The 22,128-nt window shown below is 39.0% G+C and overlaps 1 protein-coding gene across 1 annotated transcript in view; it reads left to right on the top strand.

Annotated features, from left to right (window-relative positions):
- Pak5 (p21 (RAC1) activated kinase 5) overlaps window positions 1-6,062 on the top strand; it is a 100,078-nt gene extending 94,016 nt beyond the window's left edge. The window contains exon 8 of the mRNA XM_036184963.1: window positions 3,831-6,062. Within this exon, the coding sequence (XP_036040856.1) occupies window positions 3,831-3,986 (156 nt within the window). The 3' untranslated portion in view covers window positions 3,987-6,062. The remainder of the gene's footprint in view (window positions 1-3,830) is intronic.
- The last annotated feature ends 16,066 nt before the right edge of the window (window positions 6,063-22,128 follow it).

The raw sequence follows: 22,128 nt of genomic DNA, 5'->3' as shown, positions 1-22,128 counted from the left end.
GGTGTTATTCTGATGGGTTTGCCTTTATAAGTCACTTGGCCTTTTTCCTTTGCTGCCCTAATATTCTTTCTTGATTCTGTGTGTTTAGTTGTTTAATTATTATGTGGCAAGGGGACTTTTTTAGGGAGTCTAGTCTGTTTGGTGTTCTATAGGCTTCTTGTATCTGCATAGGCATTTCCTTCTTTAAGGTGGGAAAGTTTTCTTCTATGAGCTTGTTAAATATATTTTCTGTGCCTTTGAGTTGGTATTCTTCTTCCTCTATCCCTATTATTCGTAGGTTTGGTCTTTTCATGGTGTCCCAAATTTCTTGGACATTTTGGGTCATGACTTTGTTGGTTTTAGTGTTTTCTTTGACTGATGAATCTATTTCTTTTAACATATCTTCAATACCAGAGATCTTCTCTTTCATCTCTTGCATTCTGTTGGTTATACTTGCATCTGAAGTTCCTGTTTGTTTACTCAGATTTTCTATTTCCAGCATTCCTTCTGCTAGTGTCTTCTTCACTTTTTCTATTTCCCTCTTCAGGTCTTGGACTGTCTCCCTTGCTTTTTCATGATTTTCTTTCAGGGACTTATTGTTTTCTTCTGCTTTAATTGTCCTTTCCTCTAGTTTTTTATAGTGTTCTTCCCATGTTTTGTTTGTCTGTTCCTCCACTTTATTTTTGATTTCTTCTATATAAGGCTCTAGCCTCTTCATGATGTTACTTATAAGGTTGTTTTCTTCTTCTTCTTTCATTCTGTGATGTTCAGGTCTAGCTGTTGGAGAAGGGCTAGGTTCTGGTGATGCTGTATTGCTCTTTATTTTGTTGTATGTACTTCTGCCTTGGCATCTGCCCATCTCCTTGTGGGTTTGTTCTTGGTCTTATCAGTGTACTTGGTCCAGACAGAGCTGACAGATTTAGGGAGCCTCTCTCTTATCCAGATGGAAGCTCTGGGCCAGATGGGAGCTCTGGTCCAGATGAGAGTGCTGGCTGGATAGGAACTGGGGGACTGGACTCTGAGTCTCAGGAAGTCCCTGGGGTCTCCTTATCTTGTCCAGATGGGAGCTCCTCTTATCCAGATGGGAGTTCTGGGACAGGATGAAGGCTCTGGTCTAGATGGGAGTTCCAGGGCAGATGGGAGCTGGGGGCTCTCTGGTCCAGATGGGAGTTCCGGGGCAGGATGGAATGCTGGACACTGGTCTCTAAGTGTCCGGAAGTGGCTGGGGTCTCCAGCAGATGGGTGTGGGGCAAGGCATTGAGGTTGTAATGTCCACCAGAGGGTTTCTCTCTGGTCCAGATGGGAGTTCCAGGGTAGATGGGAGCTGGGGGCTGGTCCTAAGATGCTCTTGCCAGTTCCTCAGCTGGTCTTGTTTCCTCAGACTGCAAGCTTCTGAGTCCTCATCCCAATGAATCTCAGCTTAACTGTGCTGCTCTAAAGCCTGAATGCTTAACCAACCTAATACTTAACTAACTAAATGCTTAACTCACCAACCTAATGCTTAACTAACTAAATGCTTAACTCCCCATTAAAATTTTAAATGAGCTGTACAAACATAATACCTTAAACAAGAGTAGACATATATACACAGTATAACAAAGTTAACTTTAAGTTTGTATCAATAGACTAAAATCTATACCAATGTAAAACATTTTAAACGAGTTTTTGCTCTTTAGAAGTAAGTTCATTAATCTACCCTTTCATCTTATTATATCTATATCATATCCCCTTTTTTCCTTAGAAAGAGATCGCATTTATAATCAACCTGATTTAAATAAAAATATTAGTTTTTCTCTGTCCCACACTAGAGGGCTCTTCTGATTTGGGACATAAGAATCTCTTACCTTTTTTTTTTTTTAAGCAATATGCCTGGGTTTAGAGAAGGAGTGAGTCAATTCCATCTCCAAAGCCAGCTTGATAATTTTGGGAAATTGGGCGTAGTTCCTCTTGCTACTTCCTGCTGGAGGGGGGCGCTGTATCTTATGGGGAAATAAAGAAAATTTTAGGATTATGGAGTAGTCCATGAGGGTAAACCTCTGAGCCAGTTGCCTTGAAACCATTCTGGATGTTGGATCATCTGGGCCATTGTGTCACTGGAGACCTTTCAGGTGGTCTTGGTTGATCAAACCTGATGTATCTTAATCTGGAACAAATCCACAGCCTCTGGCTTTCTGTGGAAACAAAAGTAGAGACTCTTTTCCAAAGCAACATATCCTTATATCCAAATTTTGAAGTCAAGATACCTTTAAAATTTACATATTTGTTTAATTCAACAGCTTTTATGATCAAATCTTTTTCTGCAGTTAAAAATCCCAAAGACAACACAAACCAGATTCTCTGTGTAATATCCATCTTTGTAAGACTGAAACGCCACTGTGGCTGCTGGCTCCACCCACCTCAGCTTTCCAAAGTGTTGGTGGTACAGTTTATCGCCAGCTCTGGGTTTGGATGTATACAATCAACTATCAGAAGCAGTTCTATCAAAGTAGTGCATAGCCCAGAAACCTAATTTTTTTTTTAAAAACTAGCGAAGGCTAAATCCACCATGCAGCAGAGTAAAGTGTCACTTGTAGACTCCTTATTCCCACCACACTGCAGGTCAGACACACACTCCAGGAACCCGCCATAGTAGCTCAAACCGGCAGGCTGTGCTAACTTGAGAGAGACAACTAGGAAGCTGTTTTTAGCTCCGTTTTAGAATCTTTTTTGTCAGGTTTTAGGTGGAAACTCTTGCCAACACGTTGGGTGCCATTTTACTCTTTTTCCTGGGACAGATGATTTGTCCTTTTTTTTCAGTTGTCTCATTTGTCCAGTGTTCTTCAGATTCCTTAGCCTTCATTCTCCTAAAAGACAAAAACAAAAACCCTTCCCCAAGGCCCAGCTTTGTTTCCCAAATGAATAAATAGTCTATGGAATAATTGGATAGCTACACAAAATTAAAAACAATAAAACAAATGAGGAAAGAAACTCACAAATGCAATGTTAAGTGAAAATAAGCCAGTGAAAGTTAACAGTATGCAAATATATGTATTTGTATATATAATATATTGATGTATATATATTTATGCTATAATACAATTATGATAATATATACATATAAATGTATATATGTGTGTATTTGTACAAAATTATATGTGTAACTTATATATAAATTATACATTCATTATATATGTATAACTTATATGTATACATATATAATTATATGTGTCTATGTGTATATAATTTTGCACAAAACTTAAAAGCAGGCAAAATTAATGTATCCTATTAGAAGTAAGGATACTTATTACCTTTTGTAGGGTTATAGGTAATGCCAAGAAGAAGCCTGAGGCACCCTCTTAGAATGGCAGAAATATTCTAGATCTCAATAGAGGTAGAGAGTGAACAGACATCAACATATGCTAAAGTCAATCAGGACATTCATCTCCAAGTAACTTCTGATATATGTCAGAAAAGTCAACTTTACGAAAATTAAATGGAAATGTCTGTGTTGACTAACCTGATGGAAATATGTTTCTCTCTGTGAAGTGGGGAGGGGTGTGCACCAAGCACTATTTCATAGTCTCAGTGGACTTTCTCACACATGCTACTAGTGCCCATATAATCTAGACGCAACAGTTGCTTTCATTAGTTACCATCATTATTTTATTTAATAAATAGTTACCCTATCCTTTATCCCCATTGTTTGCAACTTTGAAAGCAATTTTAATGATAGCACATGTTTTTCTTCCCTATCTTTCTCCTTCATTTCATTTAATGTGAAATCATTGATGAGATTCGTTGGGACATCATTTTAGGACACTGGACTAGGCTTCTTTGTTAGTCCTCAGTGTGGTGTTTCTTTCTTTTCACAGGTTTCTTCCATGCTCCGAGGATTCCTGGATCTGATGTTGGTGAGGGAGCCCTCTCAAAGAGCCACAGCCCAAGAGCTTCTTGGACATCCATTCTTAAAATTGGCAGGTCCTCCATCTTGCATTGTTCCCCTCATGAGACAATACAGGCATCACTGAGAAGATTCATAAAGGAGACAAATCTCAGTGAAGAAATGAGAATGATTCAGGAGAACATGAGGAAAAACCCACAGAACATGAAAAAGCCTGTGCATTCTAAACCAGCTGATTAGTGGAACAGTGTGATGACCTGACCGGCAGGGTTTGACAGACCAGGGCATCTTCTAGTGTCTTAAATAGGCATCTCTCCACTGACAGCTGGCATGGTCATTTGGAGCATGACTTTAATAAGTCATCATTATACATTTTCAGCCCTTCTTCCAGTGAATCAGAAGGACTCAGTACAAACTCCGTTATGATATATCCTAGCCACATGCAGGGTACCACATAGGATTTTCTATATTGAAAGAATACTTTTCTGGCAAAAAAAAAAGGAAAGAAAGAGAGAAAAGAAAAGAAAAAGCACTTTTTTTCTTAATGGTAGCAGTGTAATGTATTTTGCAATGAATTTGTAATTTTTCTGTACAATAGTTTTGATAATTTATAGTACTTTGATGTCACGTAGCCATTGTCTTGGTTGAAGTAATACTTGTTTACTAGCAGGCATTTGAACAAAACCTTTCCTACTTTTTTATCCCTTTCAGAGAAACAACAATTCTTTAGGAACTTTGAATACTAAATGACCCTCAGTCACCGTCAGCTTTAGCAGAAAAACTTTCTTATCCTAATAAGTGTCTTATGTAATGGAAGAAGAGCTAAGAGTGATGGTGTGGACACTTCATTTGCCCAACCAAATACAGTGAAATAAAATTTGAGTCACAGGATCAACTAAACAACTCCTTGAGATAATGCTAAATATTTTGAAAAATCATTTTCCCTCAAGGATTCTGGGAACACACCAATTTTTGAAGAGCAAGATATTTCCCTTGATGCCCACCTTTAAATAAGCATGGCATCTCCTGTGGCCAAATTTCCCTCCCAGGGAGCAATTTCAGTGCTGGAATCATTGGATTTAGTTCCCCAGATAGAATGTTTCGGTGAGACCATGGAAATCCCAGGCTCACAACAGGAGAGTGAACGAGGCAAGCTGTTTGGTTCTGTGTGTCACTGTTTCTAAGACTCTGTATGCTAGCATACCAAACTCTTGTCTGTGTTATCTTCATGCCGCAGTATTAATCACTGTTATTCATGTATTGTGCTGGAAGTCTGAACGGATGATAGAGGGTAAATTAGCAAGGGGGTACTTTACCAGGTATGGTCTAACTTCAGTGGTGACCATGTTATAATGTGTTTCCAACATAAGGAGAGTTGTGCTGCTGTCTAGATCTTCCTGAATGTTGATAAAAATGAATGACTACTACAATACATTTTGTGTTGCTTGTTGGATGAATTTGCATGTTAACTGTAGGCCAATATAGATTTGCCTTTAAAACTCTGGAAGTGCTACATAGTCATCAATAGTTTCTATTAATTATGCATCAGACAAAAGCCATTTGTTACCAAACTGGAAAACCAGAGACTTTACTTAATAACTTCGCATACTGTAACAAATATGAAAATAAGTTTGTGAAGATACTCTGGTTACTCTAAGCATAATTAAGAATTTTTTGTAATTAATAGGTTGATAATTATTTATTATAGTTTAAAAGGAAAAAAAGGCATAAGATGACCTTCTGCTGATTAGCTGTTCAGTTTTTCCCCAAACTGGAAATGCTTTATCCTAAATAGAACCTATAACTTTGTTGCATAAAACGCAGATCAATGTTTTATGTAAACTCTTAAAGTTTTAATATAAATGTGTAAGAATAAAAGCAATCTCAACCCTTAAAATGGCAATCCCAAAATGCCACAAAATAGTGTCATAATTCAGCCAGGACTATGTAGGAGAGGAAAGAAGTATAAATCAGAATCATTTTTAACTATAATCAACATTTAAAAAATAATTGCAGGAAATAGCAGATTTTGGATTCAAACAACTTTTGACAGTGTAATGGAGATTTTCTGTAATTTTCTTATCATTGGGCATTTTTTACAGTATTTGGTAAGTTTACAAAATGTTCATGTAGCTTAACGGAGTCTGTGAGCACTGAGCACTGGCAGAAACTGCACCCAAATAAAGCAAGTATTTGCCTCTTCCCCGCTGTGCTATTGGAAAGACTCATTTTCTGAATTTGTCTTGTTGAGTAAATAGGGATGGTGTGTTGATGATCTTGGGATGCAAAAGAATTGGTTTATATGCTATGCCATGATGTCTCAAACTGAAGATAAAACATCCCTATCCCTAAAGGTTACCCAATTATGTAAGAATGTGATTCAGATACCCTGCTTAGAAAAAAATAATAATAAATTCTGAGAAACCAGGTCCAAGGAAAATCAGATGGAGAGCTTAAGACCTCCACTTTATCTCTGTATTCCATGAATGGTATGCTGATTTGAGGCCTTTTACCAACAAATTTTACTTGAAAGACTTACCTAGAGGTCTCTTAGCCTGGAATAGAGTGTTCAGTCTCTTCATTCTCTTCAACTGACAAAGGAGAAGCACCAACATTGACCCCATAAAGTTGAAGAGAAATGTTTGTAACAAAGAGCCCACTTCTTGTCTAGAAAATTTAGAAGGTTGCTTTCATGAAATAACATGAGACAAAAGGATGAGGGAGGAGTTAGTACATCATGTGTCCAGGAAGAGAAAGATGGAGGCAATCTTCCACAGACAAGACCTCAGTCTTTGCTGCAAAGAGTGTAGGCATTAAGTTTTCTTGCCTGTATATAATGGATCATGGAGAATAATCAAGGAACATGTTAAATTACTTTTAAAAAGTAATGAGGGCCGGAGAGATGACTCAATGGGAAGATGCTTGCCACCAAGCCTGATAACCCGAGTGCAGTCCCCGGAGCAAAATGGTACAAGGAGAGACTCTGTTAAGTTGTCCTCTGACCACCACATACATGCCATGGTACATATGCGTGCACACACACACACACACACACACACACACACACACACACACACACACACACACACACACACACACACACACACACACACACAGAATTTCTGTAAGAAATGAAATGCACAACCATAACGTGCATTGGAGGGAAATTTGGGGGTATCGCTTCTTTTCTGCAGGAAAAGAGGTGAGAGTGCAACTGAACTTTAAAAAGTGGATCATCTACACAGAGACTTGTGAACAGCAGAGGCTGCAGCCTCCAGACAGAACAAAAATGAGATTTGGGAATTTTCTCTCCTGCCCTCCAATAGCATCTCAACTCAGCTGATTTCAGACACGTGACCAGAAGCTTGCCCCCATATGAGTCCCTGCAGACTTGGCCATGTCACAGTGTAAGACCCCATGATGGAGTGGGGGATGTGGGAGGAAGAGGAAATAGAGTATCATGTTATATACGCTGCCATTACCTCCTGATTCTGTCTCTTTCTCTGGCACAAAGTCACCCAGTTCAAAAGGAGATGTGTTGGTTTTGAATTGACTTGAGATAGATTCTTTGAAAGCCATAGTAAGTAAAGGGAATCAAACTGAATTATGGTTTTGTTCCTATTACCCACATGGAAGAACATTCACTGGCAATTACTAAAAAAAATAAAATCTTCTCATGAAGCTAACATCTCAGAACCAAATTCTCTGGTCAATTTAATCAAAGAAATAGATAATGAGATTTCCAAGAAAGACAGCCTATCTGGATCAGATAAAAAATATATAAACAGGAAAAGTCTAATGAAAATAACATGATATGACATAAATAGATTGAGTGTCAGAATGGGCATGTATTCTATACATGTGCAATGACCTTGGAAAACTCTTCCTACCAGAATGAAGAGAGAGAGAAAAGCAAATGCTATGTAACAATTTCCTTTAAGTTGAAACATTCTCTCCTCCGGTAGGAGGGGAAGTTTATAAGATACAGGAAACTCACAAGACTTACAAGACTCAGGAGATTCCTCCCTACTACTGTATAAGCAGCAAACAATTGCTGGGGTAGAGGAGATCATTGTTGCCTACAAGTTAGTCAAGAAACATTAAAAATGTACATTTTATGAATCAGTAACCATATTGTGGTTAGTTTTTTGGTGAGGCCTTTGTCTGAAAGCCAGGCACATTCCTGTAAGTAACCAATCCCCTGTGCTCTTGTTAGCAACCCTAATAAACTTACCATTTCTTGAAGCAACACTTGACTGGAATTTTCTTTGGTTTGTAGTCAGTGCCCCATCTGGGGTAAATAGAGTTTTTTCACCTTTCCCCAGTAAAAGTCAAGCAACATAATGAGCACCCAAACAAAGACCAACAGGATTAGAAGAGCAGTTATATTACTTCTGTAATGGGTGACAAGACATGCTGGCTGATCCAAATAAAGGTGAAGCATCCATAGGGGTAATCTCATCATACAACCTTTCCCTGTGTGGTATGGAATGCTTGATAACTTTAGGCCTCCCATGGCCTCTCTGCTGTCTAAACAAACTAAATTAGACTGAATCAGGAAAAGCCCAGGTTTAATGGGTAAAGCACTTCTGGTGATTCCCCAGCCCTGCAGAGAGGAGAAGGGGATGAGACCAGAAGAACCATGAGTCTGTTTTCTGGGATGCTGCTTATATATCCCCTGTAGGAGTCGTCCTGAGCCTCTCTGGGGGAGGTGCGGTGTTTGGTGGGCTTTGAGGTGGCGGGTTTAAGGAAAGAAATGGGGAGGGGAACTGAGGTGGGTCTTCCACCAGACTTCTTCCAAACATTCCAGAATCTTTGGTTATAGGGATGCCAGAGTGCCAGGGGTTGAGGTGGAGCTCTCACCCAAATAACACTATCACATCTTGGTAGCAGTTCTGTGGTTCCTGCTATGAGCAATAAGACATGTAACCAAGGCCAAACTATGTGATAAAGAATAGTCAACTTCTTCTGCATAGTATAAGGTACATGTCTTTGTAAATGTGGTCTGCCACTTGATTATTCAGATTCTCTCAATATGGCTGATGACACACTGCAATTCCTGGACATAGAACATATGGGATGGAACTAAAAGCAAGCTATGGAGATAGTTTTGTGGCCTTTGCTGTGGGCAGTAAGTCACACAACTGAGATTCAACTATATCCTTAGAAAATATTTACACAAATAAGGGAAAAAATACAACAGGAAAAATACATATGGATGCTACCCTTTGCCTTAGGTTCTGATTTGGTAGGAAAAGTATGAAAACGAGAATTGAAGGTGGAAACTTGTTGCTTCCTACATCCGGTGAGATAGAAGAGATAAAGAGTACTAAAGAGACCTGTGCTATGCTGATGAGCCCTTCCCGGAACCCAAAAATTTAGGTTGTTTGGCAGGAATCTGTGAAGGAGGAAAGAGTGAGGTGGAAGTGACACCCTGCAGATCTGATTTTTAAGGAAAATCTATGATAACCAGGGGATACTCAGCATCCAAACTGCTTTAATTCAGCAAGATTTTTGAACAAGAAATAAAAGAGCTTCTTACAGGTTTGCTCATGAGGCTGTGCCACAGAGAAAGAAACCGAGAGAAATCCCTCTTTGAGATTATAAATACTACATAATCTGAGGCTGTATGCATGAAATCAGTCCTTGGTAGACTGGCTCATACAAACCATTAGAGACATTTGGCTATCACCACCTGATGTTTGTGAATATCAGGTATTGGAAGACGATAGAAAAAAGACAAGCATTCCTGAAGCAGGCACATTGTGAAAGGTAATTGATGCTTATTGCGCCATGTTTGACAAGATTGTGATGTTCACAGGGAACTTAACTTCCTCTTTATAATATCCAGCCTTCAAATAATGACATGGAGACTTATTATTAATTATGAAAGCTTGGTCTTTAGTGTAGGCTTGTTTCCAACTAGCTCTTATAACTTAAATTAATCTATACTTTTTAATCTACATTTTACCATGTGGTTCATTACCTAATCTCCCTACTGCACATCCTGCTTCCTCTGTGTCTTGCTGTAGAATCTGCCTTTCTTCTTTCCAGGGTTCTCTCTGCCTAGAAGTCCCACATATTCTCTCCTGCCTAGCTATTGGCTATTCAGCTCTTTATTATTCCAATCACAGCAATACATCTTCACACAGTGTACAAATAGCCCATAACACTTAACAAATGTTAGTAAGGACCTTGGGGTTGGTATGAGGATTCAGTGACTTTGCTGAGCCCCATGGTGGAATGTGATCTTTTTGGGGTAGGAGATGCATGGGTGTAAATTGGGTTAATAAGTTATCAAAGCAGTTACAGGGGTGGGGAGTAAGAAGGTAGGGGGGAACAGATTATGAGATCTGTCTGTGTCACTCAAAAAATAAATGTGAGGAAATTTCTGTTGAGCTAGATTTCCTAAAGAAAAATTGACACAAGGCCAAATGTAGTAGTAACGGGCCTCTAGATGGCTTTAAAGCCTAAGGAATGGTTCACCAAAGGAATGAAAAAGGGAATGAGTTACAGGGAGATATAGGTAAAAAGATTAAGTTTGCCCTTGGGGCAAGCAATTGTGCTCCTAAAGGATGATGTGGGCTGGATTGCAGGAAAGTATATGAGTAATAGAAATTGGCTACCCATCCCAGGGTCCTTTCAGCAGACACATGTAGTCAGTGGAAAGGTAGCAGCCACTGCTCACCTCACCTAGATTCCTATAAGTAACCTCCATAAACTCACATGGCTCATCAAGTTGTCCTTTGATCTGTCACTGGTACCATATCATTTGTTCACATCATAGTAGGGAAGAAGTTGTTTGTTTGACATGGGTTTGTTTGTTTGTTTGCTGATTGGTTGGTTGATTGGTTTGAGACAGGGTTTCTCTATGTAGTCCTGGTTGTCCTGGAACTTGCTATATAGACCAGGCTGACCTTGAACTCATAGAGATCCTCTTGCCTCTGCTTCCCAAGTGCTAGAATTAATGGTTTGTGCTACCACACTCAGCCTATTCTACATCTTACTATGAAAAGCCATACAACACCATAAAGGCTGGTTGGATGAATTAGTTACCATTGTGGGTATTGTTCTCAATCTCATTGAAAAGCTGAGAGATACCTTGAAATTGTCCTTCAGAGATGGGAGTGCCAGGGTATTTATCCACCATCTTCAATCCTTTGTTGATTGACATTTATCTCTGAACTATAAATGCCCAGACATTCCAGTTTACTCTGTACCTGGGTACAGCTGTTCAGGAGAGGGTCAAGTGGCTGTTGGAATTGTCAACAAATGACCGTCAGGAAAGATGAACACTGATGGGGTTCTGACACTATCTCCTTTATAAGTAGCTCTAATTAAGCACAAAACACAGACTTAAGGAAGTCTATGAGTTGCTGATATGTGAATGAAAATATACAGTGGCACCTTGTTCTGAAAGCTTTGCTCATGGGGTAAATGCTTTGATAGTTATGCCTCATTGTTGTAAGAAGTGTTCTTTCTTTGTTTTTAAGACACTCTCAGAATTTTGTTTATTTATTTAACACAATATTTTTATTGATTCTTTGGGAATTTCACATTATGTATCTGCTCAACTACCAGTCTCCCACAGCCTACCCTCTTACCTGCAGTGCCTCCCCAAAGGAACATGTTTTTTTTTTTAAATCAAAATAAAACAAAACACAGCAAACAAATAAACAAAAACAAGAATAAAACAAACCCCCCAAAAACTGTTCACTTCTTCTTCCTCATCTTTTCAATACCTCTTCATTCATCCTGGTGGCATTAGGAGCAGTGTGTCACACATATACCCTTTTGTCCAATCAGCTTTACTTGCAAATGCTCATTGCAATGAGCCACTGGTCTGGTTGAAGACCTCTGTTTTCTGGCACACCATCATCATTGGTTTCTTACCAAGACTCTTCTAGGATATCCAATGGCTGCCCTAGTCATGGAGATCCTGTGAGTATCCTTCCACAGGACCAGTCCCTTCCCCAGCTCCAACAAGTTCTAGATAGGGCAAATGTTAGGGTGGGTCAACCCAAGGCCTGGTTGTGGGCCTGGATAGTAGATGAACCAGTCACTGGGGACACTTATTTCAGGTGAGGGGGCAGAGCCAGATCCCCTATACCAATGCCATCAGGGTCAATTCTCCCTTGCCTGTGGTGAGGGGTGGAACCATTTCTCCTGAGTGCGGGGGCCAGGTACAGCAGTTTTCAAAACTTAGTCATAAAGAAGTTCAGGATCTGTTTCCCATTCTTGGTTACCTTGCCCATCCTTGATGCAGTGGGAGGAACTCCATCCATCCTACCTCAACTTGATGCATCATACTTTGTTCAAGCCCATAAGAGGCCTGCCCCTTTCTGAATGGACATGGAAGAGTGGATGGAGAAGGGTATAGATGGCAGTATGGGGGAGGGGATGGAAGGATCAGAGAGAGGGAAAACTGTAGTCACTATGTAAAATAAATGAAAAATATTAAATAAAATAAAATTTAAAAAAACCATACCCAAAAGAGTCCAGGATTTTACATAATCCCCTCTTAAATAACATAAACAAAGTCCCAAAGAGTTAGGTAATAATATATATTATATTGTATAATTAATATGTAATAAGTGTTATATCATATATAATAATGTATAATTAACAAACATTAATGATATTAATCATGACACCTACTTATACCATGTACAAACACACAGGCACACACACCACACACACACACCACACACACACACACACACACACACACACACACCACGTACTTTAGTTCTACAAAATCAGGAGTGTTTCCATTTGTCCAGTGATAAGTCCCCCCACACAGGAAAGGACCTAGAGTACACATGGTACCAATAAACACTTGTCATGTCTGCCTTTATAAGCCCTTCCCTAGTAGACAACCTAGAAGGTTTAGCTACTTGAAGTGGCAGCTGAAGCAATCACTCGCTCTGCAGTTCCTTAGCATCTGGGTCTTCTTGGCTGTCTGGAACTTTCAGCTCTTTATAAAAAAAAAAAAAGTTTACATACACAAAGCAAAACATACATTGTTTACAAAGAAAGGCAATGAAAGTATGGTTATGCTTTCCATGATATGATTTTATAATGAGGTTACTAAACACCATAACTTCATTTTTAATTCTGTGTATGGGTGTGTGTCTGTGTGAGGGTGTGTACATTTGAGCGCAGTTGTCCATGTTGGATACCCTGGAGCTGGAGTTACAGGCAATTGTGTGATGCCTGATGTGGGTGCTGGGAACCAAACTTGGGACTTCTGCAAGAGCAGTACATGCTCTTAACTTCTGAGCCATCTCTTCATCCCCAGCTACCATAATTTCAAAGTAATTAATAGGTTATTTTTGAAGTGTCATCAAAATGTAATATAATGATTTCTGTTTATGATAGATTATAAGTTCTATAGTTGTTAGAAATCTGTATTCATTACTGAATTATATATCTCTTTGAGGTCAGTAAATATTGGAGGGTTTTTTTTTCCATCCAAATTTATAGGTTTGGACATTTCTCCTCACTACAAAAATACAACCCCATGATCAGTTTGCTTAGCTAAGGAAAACCTTAGCATAGAAACATAATCAGAATTCAGAATAAGCTAGGAGAGAAAAACTGTGGATGCTTGTTTTTAAAAAGAGAACATTAATTTTGCAAGATATTTGATTACACTGTATAAAGATGTCACGTGATTGGTTTAATAAAATGCTAAACAGCCAATAGCTAGACAGGAGATATGGACTGGACTTCCAGACAGAGAGAGCTCTGGGAAGAAGAAAGGGGGAGTTATCAGCTGAACTCAGAGGAACAGAACATGCAGAAGGAGAGGTAAAAGCTACCCACCAACTGAGGGGAAGGGTTAGGAGGGTTGGGGACAGGGTGGAGGGGGAGTATAATGAAAGAGATGTCTTGATGTGAGGGTTTATTTCAGGGTTAGGGAGAAAACTGATGCCAGGGAAACTCCTAGGAATTCATAAGGATGACTCCAGCCAAGACTCCTAGCAAAATAGTGGAGAGGGTATGTGAACTGACCATCTCCTAAACAGACTGGTGACTACCCTAGTTGTCATCAGAGAGTCTTTGTCCAGTAACTGATGGGAGCAGAGACAGAGAGCCACAGCCAGGCACTGGGCCAAGCTCCGGAAGTCCTGTTGAAGTGAAAGAAGAGACTGGGTCATGACAGGGAGAACCCACAGAGATAGCTGACCTAAGCTCTGAGCTCGTGGAAGCTCACAGACTCTTTTAATGGCAGCTAGGGAGCCTGCATGGAACCAACATAGGCCCTCTATATGTGCATGACAGTTGTGTAGCTTGGTCTGTTTGTCTGGCCATGAGATCAGGACCTGTCCCTAGCACTTGAACTGGCTTTAGGGAACCTATTCCTCATGCTGAGTTACCTCAGCCAGCCTTGATGCAGGGAAAGAGCTTGGTCCTGCCTCAATTTCATGTGCTATGCTTTGTTGACTCCCATGGGAAGCCTGCCCCTTTTTGTAGAGGAAGGAAAATTGAATTGGGGGTGGGATAGATGGAAGATGGAGGAAGAGAATGGGAGGAGAGAAAGGAGGGGAAACTGTGGTTGGTATGTAAAATGAATGAAAAAATTAATTAAAATAAGAAAAATTAGCATGGAACTGAAATATAGTGCAAAATGAAATTAATTTCTGAAGAAATATATGAAATTCTGCCCATCCTCATTGTACAACTTTTAAATATAACATTCTCATTAATAAAAATTAAAAAAAAAAAGCCACCAGGCATGGCAGCACATGGATTAATAGAAATGGGTTAATTCAAATTTTAAGAGCTAGTTAGAAACAAACCTAAGCTAAGGCCGAGCTTTCATAATTAGTAAGAACTCTCCATATCATTATTTGAGAACTGGTGGTACAGAGAAAAACTTGCTATACATTAGTCCCTTTTGATCATGAATTCTTGTTTGTTAAGGAATATTGCAGTTGAGATGTTAAGGAATGTGCTAGAAACAAATGCCATTAACCACTCCTTGTATGGAACAACTGAAGGACCTTCCTGCACCCTCAAATAACTTTACAAGGATGAAGGAGTCAGCTCCATTTTCAAGTGAGAAAATGTACACATGCGGGCACAATAACTTGGATAATGTTGCATCTTTATTGGCAGTAACATCTTCATAACTCGAAATTTTCGCATTTCTGCATCAAAATTACCTGGGAAGCCACATAGAGAGTTTTATTGAGGTTCACTGGGTGACGCCTTAGAGCTGGTGTTTTTCAATGATAGGTTTCAATCTGCATTTTTGAGATGACTTAAAGTTGTTTGTCTGGATGAGGTTGTTCAATATTTGTAATAGTCAGAAATGAGCTTTTCAGGTGAAAAACTGTTTTCCAGCTGATAATTCCAGGAGAATGTTTCTGTCTAATGATAATTTGGACTTCCTCTGCAATAAACACTCCCATGCAAAAAGCACCCTGCTGTCTACCAGAAACGTCCAATACAGATGGACATCTTAACATCTTTCCTCTCATTTCCCCGTGCATATTTCTTTGGTATCTCCCATCTCTATGCAGCTTTGCCAAAGTTTTGGATAATAAGTATTTGTAGTTTGGAGAACCTTCTCAAGGTTTTGGTATGAAATAGCTGTCCTCTGCTCTCTGAAACAGCTTTCACTAGAAACTGTTTGCTTCAAGGAAGGGAATTTTGCAAAGAACCATGCTGAAACTTTAAAGCAAAGTCACTCCTGGGGCTGTGAAGATGGGTAACATGCTCAGAGCACTTGTTGTATACACATGAAGACTCAAGTTAAAATACCCACAGCCTGCTTTTTAAAAACTTGGATATGGCCACAAACATGAAAAACCCCAGTGTTGAGTAGCATCTACAGAATGTAAGGCAATGGCAACAGGCATAAAAGAAGCTCAGAGTTGGTCCAAGCTATACATTCAGAGACTTAAGGATAGAAATGATTGGATATCTGCATCCTGTCGCTCCCCTTTGTCTTGCTCAGTTCATGATCAAGGCAGGGACATAGCTATAGGGTGTAATACTAGGTTCAGACTCAATACTGAGTTTAAGATATGATCTTAGGATGGCTTGGTATAGATGGCATGGTGGGAAATGAGCGTACTAGTAACGCTAACGGTGAATAGTAATAATGACTTCGTATTTATTCCATGTGTTTCAGGTAGGAAAAGAAAAAAGATACCTCTTAATTTTGAGAATTAAAAATTTAGACTCCAGAAACATTTAGTCAGTTCAGACACAGGAATTCAACTGTTGTTTTGAAGTAACACATTTGCATATATTTGGTTTCCTGAAAGTCCTCTTCCTACAGAGTCTAAATTGTCAAGATTATACATTCTACCCAGCATTACTGTTTGACCCAGTAGGTGCTCAAAATGATTATAAGTGTTCACACTCATTGTTTTTGAGTGCACAAATGGATGCCAATTCTAAACTAATAATGATCATATGTTTGATGAATGCCAGTTGGAAAAAACAAAAGGGAATATTCAGAAGCACAAATGTTTTGTTTGTTTGTTTTTGTTATTTCTGAAGAGGCCACAGAAAGAAATGGTTGAAGTGGGGTTTTGCCCCAAATAAAACAGCAAGCCTTGCTAACTTAGCAAGAGTTTTGGGGATAGTAAAAGGTTTCTGACTATAAGAGGTCAAACTCTAGGATGTGAACTAATGAGATGCCTCTTGTTTTGTTAAAGACTATAGGAGGAAGGGGAAATATTCTTACCCTAAAAGCCAGAAAACAGGGTTTCTTCTGCCTCTATTGTGCTTTAAAAACAGTGGACTATGAAGTAGACATAATTCAAAAGAGACACATTTCCCTAAGAATTGTTACTATATTACATTTTTCAGCAAACAAAATTCAACATACACTAGTACGTCACATCCAGCTTTTTAATCAAAAGCAAGTGAAAAATCCAAGAGCAAGAATCAGTGGGAGCAGAGGTGTCATTATCAAAGCTGTTCATGTCTGCCAAGATAAACCTTTGGCTTTCCACCTGAAGCAGCTTTTTTCCCTGGATATGATGGATTTGCATCTTAAACATCCCCCAAAGACCCATGGGTTGAAGATATGGTCCTAGGCCATGGTGCTACTGGGAGGTGGTGGAAACATTAGGAGGTAGAGCCTGGTAAAAGACTGTCATTTGAGAATACATCTGCATGTACTATTATGCATTATACATTGTTTATATGGTCTTTGCTGAGGACTATAAGTCACACAACCGAGGCTCAGCTTCTCCCCAGGGAGAGGCATATAAGGAAAAAATTACAACAAGAAAAGTACATATGGATGCTACCCTCTGCCTTAGGTTCTGATTTGGTAGTAAGTAAGAAAAAGAGGAGGATGAAATGAATGTGGAAGCTTGTCGTTTCCTAAATCTGGTGGGTAGAAGAGATAAAGAGTACAAAAGAGACCTGTGCTATGCTGATGAGCCCTTCCTGGGACCCAAAAATTTAGGTTGTGTGGCAGGAATCAGTGATGAAGGAGAAAGTGAGGTGGAAGTGATACATTGCAGATCTTATTTTTAAGGAAAATCCATGATAATCAGAGGATCCAAACTGCTTTAATTGTGAAAGAATTTTGAAGAAGAAACCAAAGAGCCTCTTACACCTGGCCACACCCCTGCCTGTATCCCTCTATTTGCTTTCCAGCTGTATGAGATGAAGAGACTTCCTCTGCTCTAGGTTCATACTGTACCGTCATGGTTCCATTGTAACCAAGGACTGAAGCCTTTCACATATGAACCAAAATAAACCTCTCCTCTCTATAATGTGTTTGTATTTAGGTGTTTATCAACTGTTATTGTGTTGGTTTGAATAAGATTGGCCCCCATAGGCTTATATATTTGAATGATTAGGGAGCAGTATTAGGAGGTACAGCCCTGTTGGAGTAGGTATGGCCTTGTTGGAGGAAGTGTGTCACTGGGGGTAGGCTTTAAATTTTCAAATTCTCAAGTCAGGTCTGGAGTTGTTTTTTTTCTTTCTGCCTGTGGATCCAGATGTAGAACTCTCAGACCCTTCTCCAGCACCATGCCATCAAGATGACAATGGCATTGCAGAATATTTGTTTAACTATGCAAAGATGTCCTGCAATTGTTTAACTATGTAAAGATGTGTTGCATTTGTTTAATTATGTAAAGATGTGTTGTTGTTTTACTTTGCCTGTCTAAGGCAACTGATTGGTCTAACAAAAAGCTGAATGGCCAATAGTGAGGGAGGAGGTGTAAGCAGGACTTCTGCATAGGAAGAGTAAGTAGGAGGAGGAATTTAGACTTGAGAAAGAAAGAAAAAGAGACATTAGGGAGACACCAGAGGTCAGACAGACAGACAGAGATGGAGGAAGCAGGAAAGTAAGACATATAGAATGAAAAAAGCTACAGGGAAAAATGTAGATGAATATAAACAGGTTAAATTAAGTTAAAAGAGCTATTGGGACACATCTAATCTAAGGTCAAGAATTCATAATTAATAAGAATTCTCTGTGTCTTTATTTGGAAGTAGGTTGGTGGCCCAAAGAAAAAAATTACAACTACAAATGGCACCCAATGTGGGGACCAAATTTCCAGATAGGGCTTGAGAAAGCTGAAGAAAAAAATACAAATAAATGGATGTGGCTCCTGTAAGAGAAGCTGCTATGCAGCTGGTGTGCCGACTTGAGCAACTGGCACACGAAGTAGAAACAGCAAGCTAAGTAAAAATGCCTGCCACAGTGTGGACATCTACTTTCTAGATCTGGGGCAGTTAAATGCAGCTCTTGGTTCAACACAGCTCCCAGTTAAATGCAGCTCTCAGACAGGCCTGTGAGCTTAAGGTTCAGTTCTCATGGACCCAAGAAGGGAGCAGAGCCAACTGCCAGAACCCCATGGCATAGGGCCTAGCTGCCACTTAACAATTTAATGTTTGGCTCATGTGGTGAGAGAATACTACAGGTGTACAGTAAACAAAGAGCAGATTGAAAAAATAAACAAAACCTTAAACAGGTTATCATGTACATAGTGCTTAAGAAAGAAAGGAAAATGGGTATAGGCCATCATAGGAAAAAATAAGTAGTTTAAAATGGTAGAGTCTTTAAAGAAAGAATAAAATAATACAAAAAGAACAAATCATGTAAAGATGGGAAATGCATGGGGAATTTGGATTTTGTATGGTGCTTTATTGACTTTAAGTTCTTTGAATGCTGATGAGTGGAACAGCAGCTGCCGAGAGACATGGGATTGTAAAAGAAACTGCTGAATTAAACCAGCCTAGATACTTTAAGGATATCTTAACTTTAAAATGGTATTCAGAAAATATATTATGTTGGAGGAAAGGCTATTCTTTTGTTTTCACAGGAAATGGAAAGCTATGGATTCCTTCAAAATTCATAGAGATCATATTTAATTAGAGGAGACCACCTCAAAATCTTGGCTGCAGACATAAAGGAATAAACATAGAAAAACTACAAGACAGGTGACACATATGCTGATCCCTTAACATGAGAACATCTCTGAGATTAGATGAGACATAATAACTCTTACTGGTTACAGAGTTCTTATGACTTACTATTTTTTCCCTTTTTTATTATATTTGTGTTTTAATTTTACACATCAGCCATGGGTTCCCCTGTCCTCCCCCCTCCCACCCCCATTCCCACTTTACCCCCATCCCCTCCCCTCCATTCCTATCTCCTCCGGGGACAAGACTCCCCTGGGGACTCATTTAAACTTGGTGGATTCAGTACAGGCAGGTTCAGTCCCCTCCTTCCAGGCTGAGCAAAGTGCCCTTTGTAAGCCCCAGGTTCCAAACAGCCAGCTCATCCACTAAGGACAGGTCCAGGTCCCACAGCCTGGATGCCTCCCAAACAGTCCAAGCCATTCAACTGTCTCACTTATCCAGAGGGCCTGATCCAGCTGGGGGCTCCACAGCCTTTGGTTCACAATTCATGTGCTTCCATTCATCTGGCTTTATGACTTATTATTACATGCATCCTTTCATGTGGCATAGATAGAGGTTTGGTTATACCATTCAAACAAACTGACAAAGTTGATAGATGTCTTTTACCTGCTCAAACATAAACCAAAAAATTATCTTTGTCTGGCTTATGTACAATGCACAGTCCCATACTTGTGTTAATGCAGATATGTACATTACTTTTAGAAACTTATGTTTTCAGAGCAAAGGGACAAGACACCACAGGTGATCCAGTCTTTCAGAATACAGTTTCTGTTGCAGTTTCCTCAGAGTTCTGAATTTATAACAAGGCTGCTAGCTGAAATGGTTCAGCCTCACAGACTACTCTATCCAGGACTTCAGATAAGCCTTGTACTTTCCCATTACACAGAGACTGCACAACAAAATATAAAGCTAGTTTTCTTAGGACTTGACCATTATCTCAATTTTCTCAAGGTCCCCTTGGGATGCTGTAAACTCTAGACAACAGTGAGCAATCTAAAGAATACAGCACACATTCCCAAGTGTGGGGTGATTGGTTTTTGGTCATTTATGGATGCTTGTCAGTATTTAGTGGGGATATAGGAATACAGGATAAAAAGACAACTATTCATCTCAAATATTTTACATTGATATGGATTTTTGTATATTGATACAAAGTTAAGGTTATTTTTGTTATATTGTATATATGTTTCTACTCTTGTTTAAGATATTGTACCTATGCAGCTCATTTAAAAATGTAATATAAAGTTCTAAACTTTGAAAGCTATTATTAAAAATTGTTTAGATTATTTAAAAAATGCAGTTTAATAGTTAGTCATCTATAATAATCAAACTTGTAGTCATGCTAGGTATGTTTTCAAGGTTAAATAGATATATTTTAGATAGCTAGGCAATCTTCAAATGCTTCAGAAACGTATGGAATATGACACTTAAGATATTTAATAAGCTAAGGCTTTTCATGACAGTGAGACATGTCTGTTTCTGATGGCACCAATCTACTTCAAAAAAGGATGATGGGCATGAAAGAACCTCCATTTGGAGTTTGCTTTCATTGTGGCAAAGCTAGCCATTTGAAAAAGAAACTTCCCTTAACTTGGCTGCTGACAGTTTACTGTAAAACTGGACACACAGGACATGAAGGATAAAGACTGCCAAACTTTGCCAAGACAAGGTTGGACAGCCCTTCATAATTTCTGCTTCACAGAAAAATCTGTCAGATATTCTAAGCCTGTAGGTTGAAGATGGATGCATCAGTGTTGCAGAGGAACATCAGGTGACTGACCAGGCAGCTATAAGTCTTTGTCATTTCTATAGTTTTGGAAGTTGCTTGTTCTATACTTCCTGTTTATTCACTCAGGTAATATTATATCCTACTCAGGTCTCTGATGGAGTTGAAAATGAGATAGTTATACCAAGTTCAGAAAAGAAACTTACATAAGAGATGTAAAGTTTATAAGGTTGAAAAACAAAAAAGTCTAAATTGTTTATCTAAGAAAATGTTTTGCAGTCTAAAAAGATAATTTGGGGTTGGTAATACAAGTTAGGATAGAAGGTAAATCAGGTACATAATTTTGGATTCATGGAGATAGGATATTTAATGGAGTATTTTCTCTGAATTTGTCAAATGCAAATGGACTGAATATTGTAAATGTAACTTTTACCTGATAATTGTTCTTAATGTATATTGTCTTACTATGTTAAAGCTAAAAACGTTTCTTTTTATTTAGACAAAGATGGGGAAATGTTGTGGAAGATTTATTTAACTACACAAAGATGTGTTGCAATTGTTTAACTATGTAAAGGTATGTTACATTTGTTTAATTGTATAAAGATGTGTTGCTGTTTTACCTTGCCTGTCTAAGGCACCTGATTGGTCTAATAAAAAGCTGAACAGTAAATAGCAAGAAAGGAGGTGTAGATGGTATTTGTGGGCAGCAAGAGTAACTAAGAAAAAGAATTCAGTCTCAGTGAAGAAAGAAAAGGAGATGCTAGGGAGACACCAGGGGCCAGACAGACAGACAGACACAAAGGAAGTAGGAAAGTAAGACATTCAGAATGAAATAAAAGTAAGAAGCCCCGAGGAAAAATGTAGATGAATAGGAACAGGTTGAATTAAGTTTAAAGAGCTAGTGGGACAAGCCTAAGCTAAGGCTGAGCATTCATAATTAATAAGGAGTCTCTGTGTCTTTATTTAGGAACTGGTTGATGACCCAAAGGAAAAAAATTCTAACTATACAATGGACTAAACCTCTGAACTGTAAACCAGCCCCAATGAAATGTTTTCCTTTTAAAAAGTTGCTATGGCCATGGTGTCTCTTCATAGCAATAAAAACCCTAAGACAGCTAGGGAAAACCAG

This window comes from Onychomys torridus, chromosome 4, assembly GCF_903995425.1.
Source record: "Onychomys torridus chromosome 4, mOncTor1.1, whole genome shotgun sequence".
Taxonomy (NCBI): Eukaryota; Metazoa; Chordata; class Mammalia; order Rodentia; family Cricetidae; genus Onychomys; species Onychomys torridus.
This window is presented reverse-complemented; position numbering and strand designations above follow the sequence as displayed.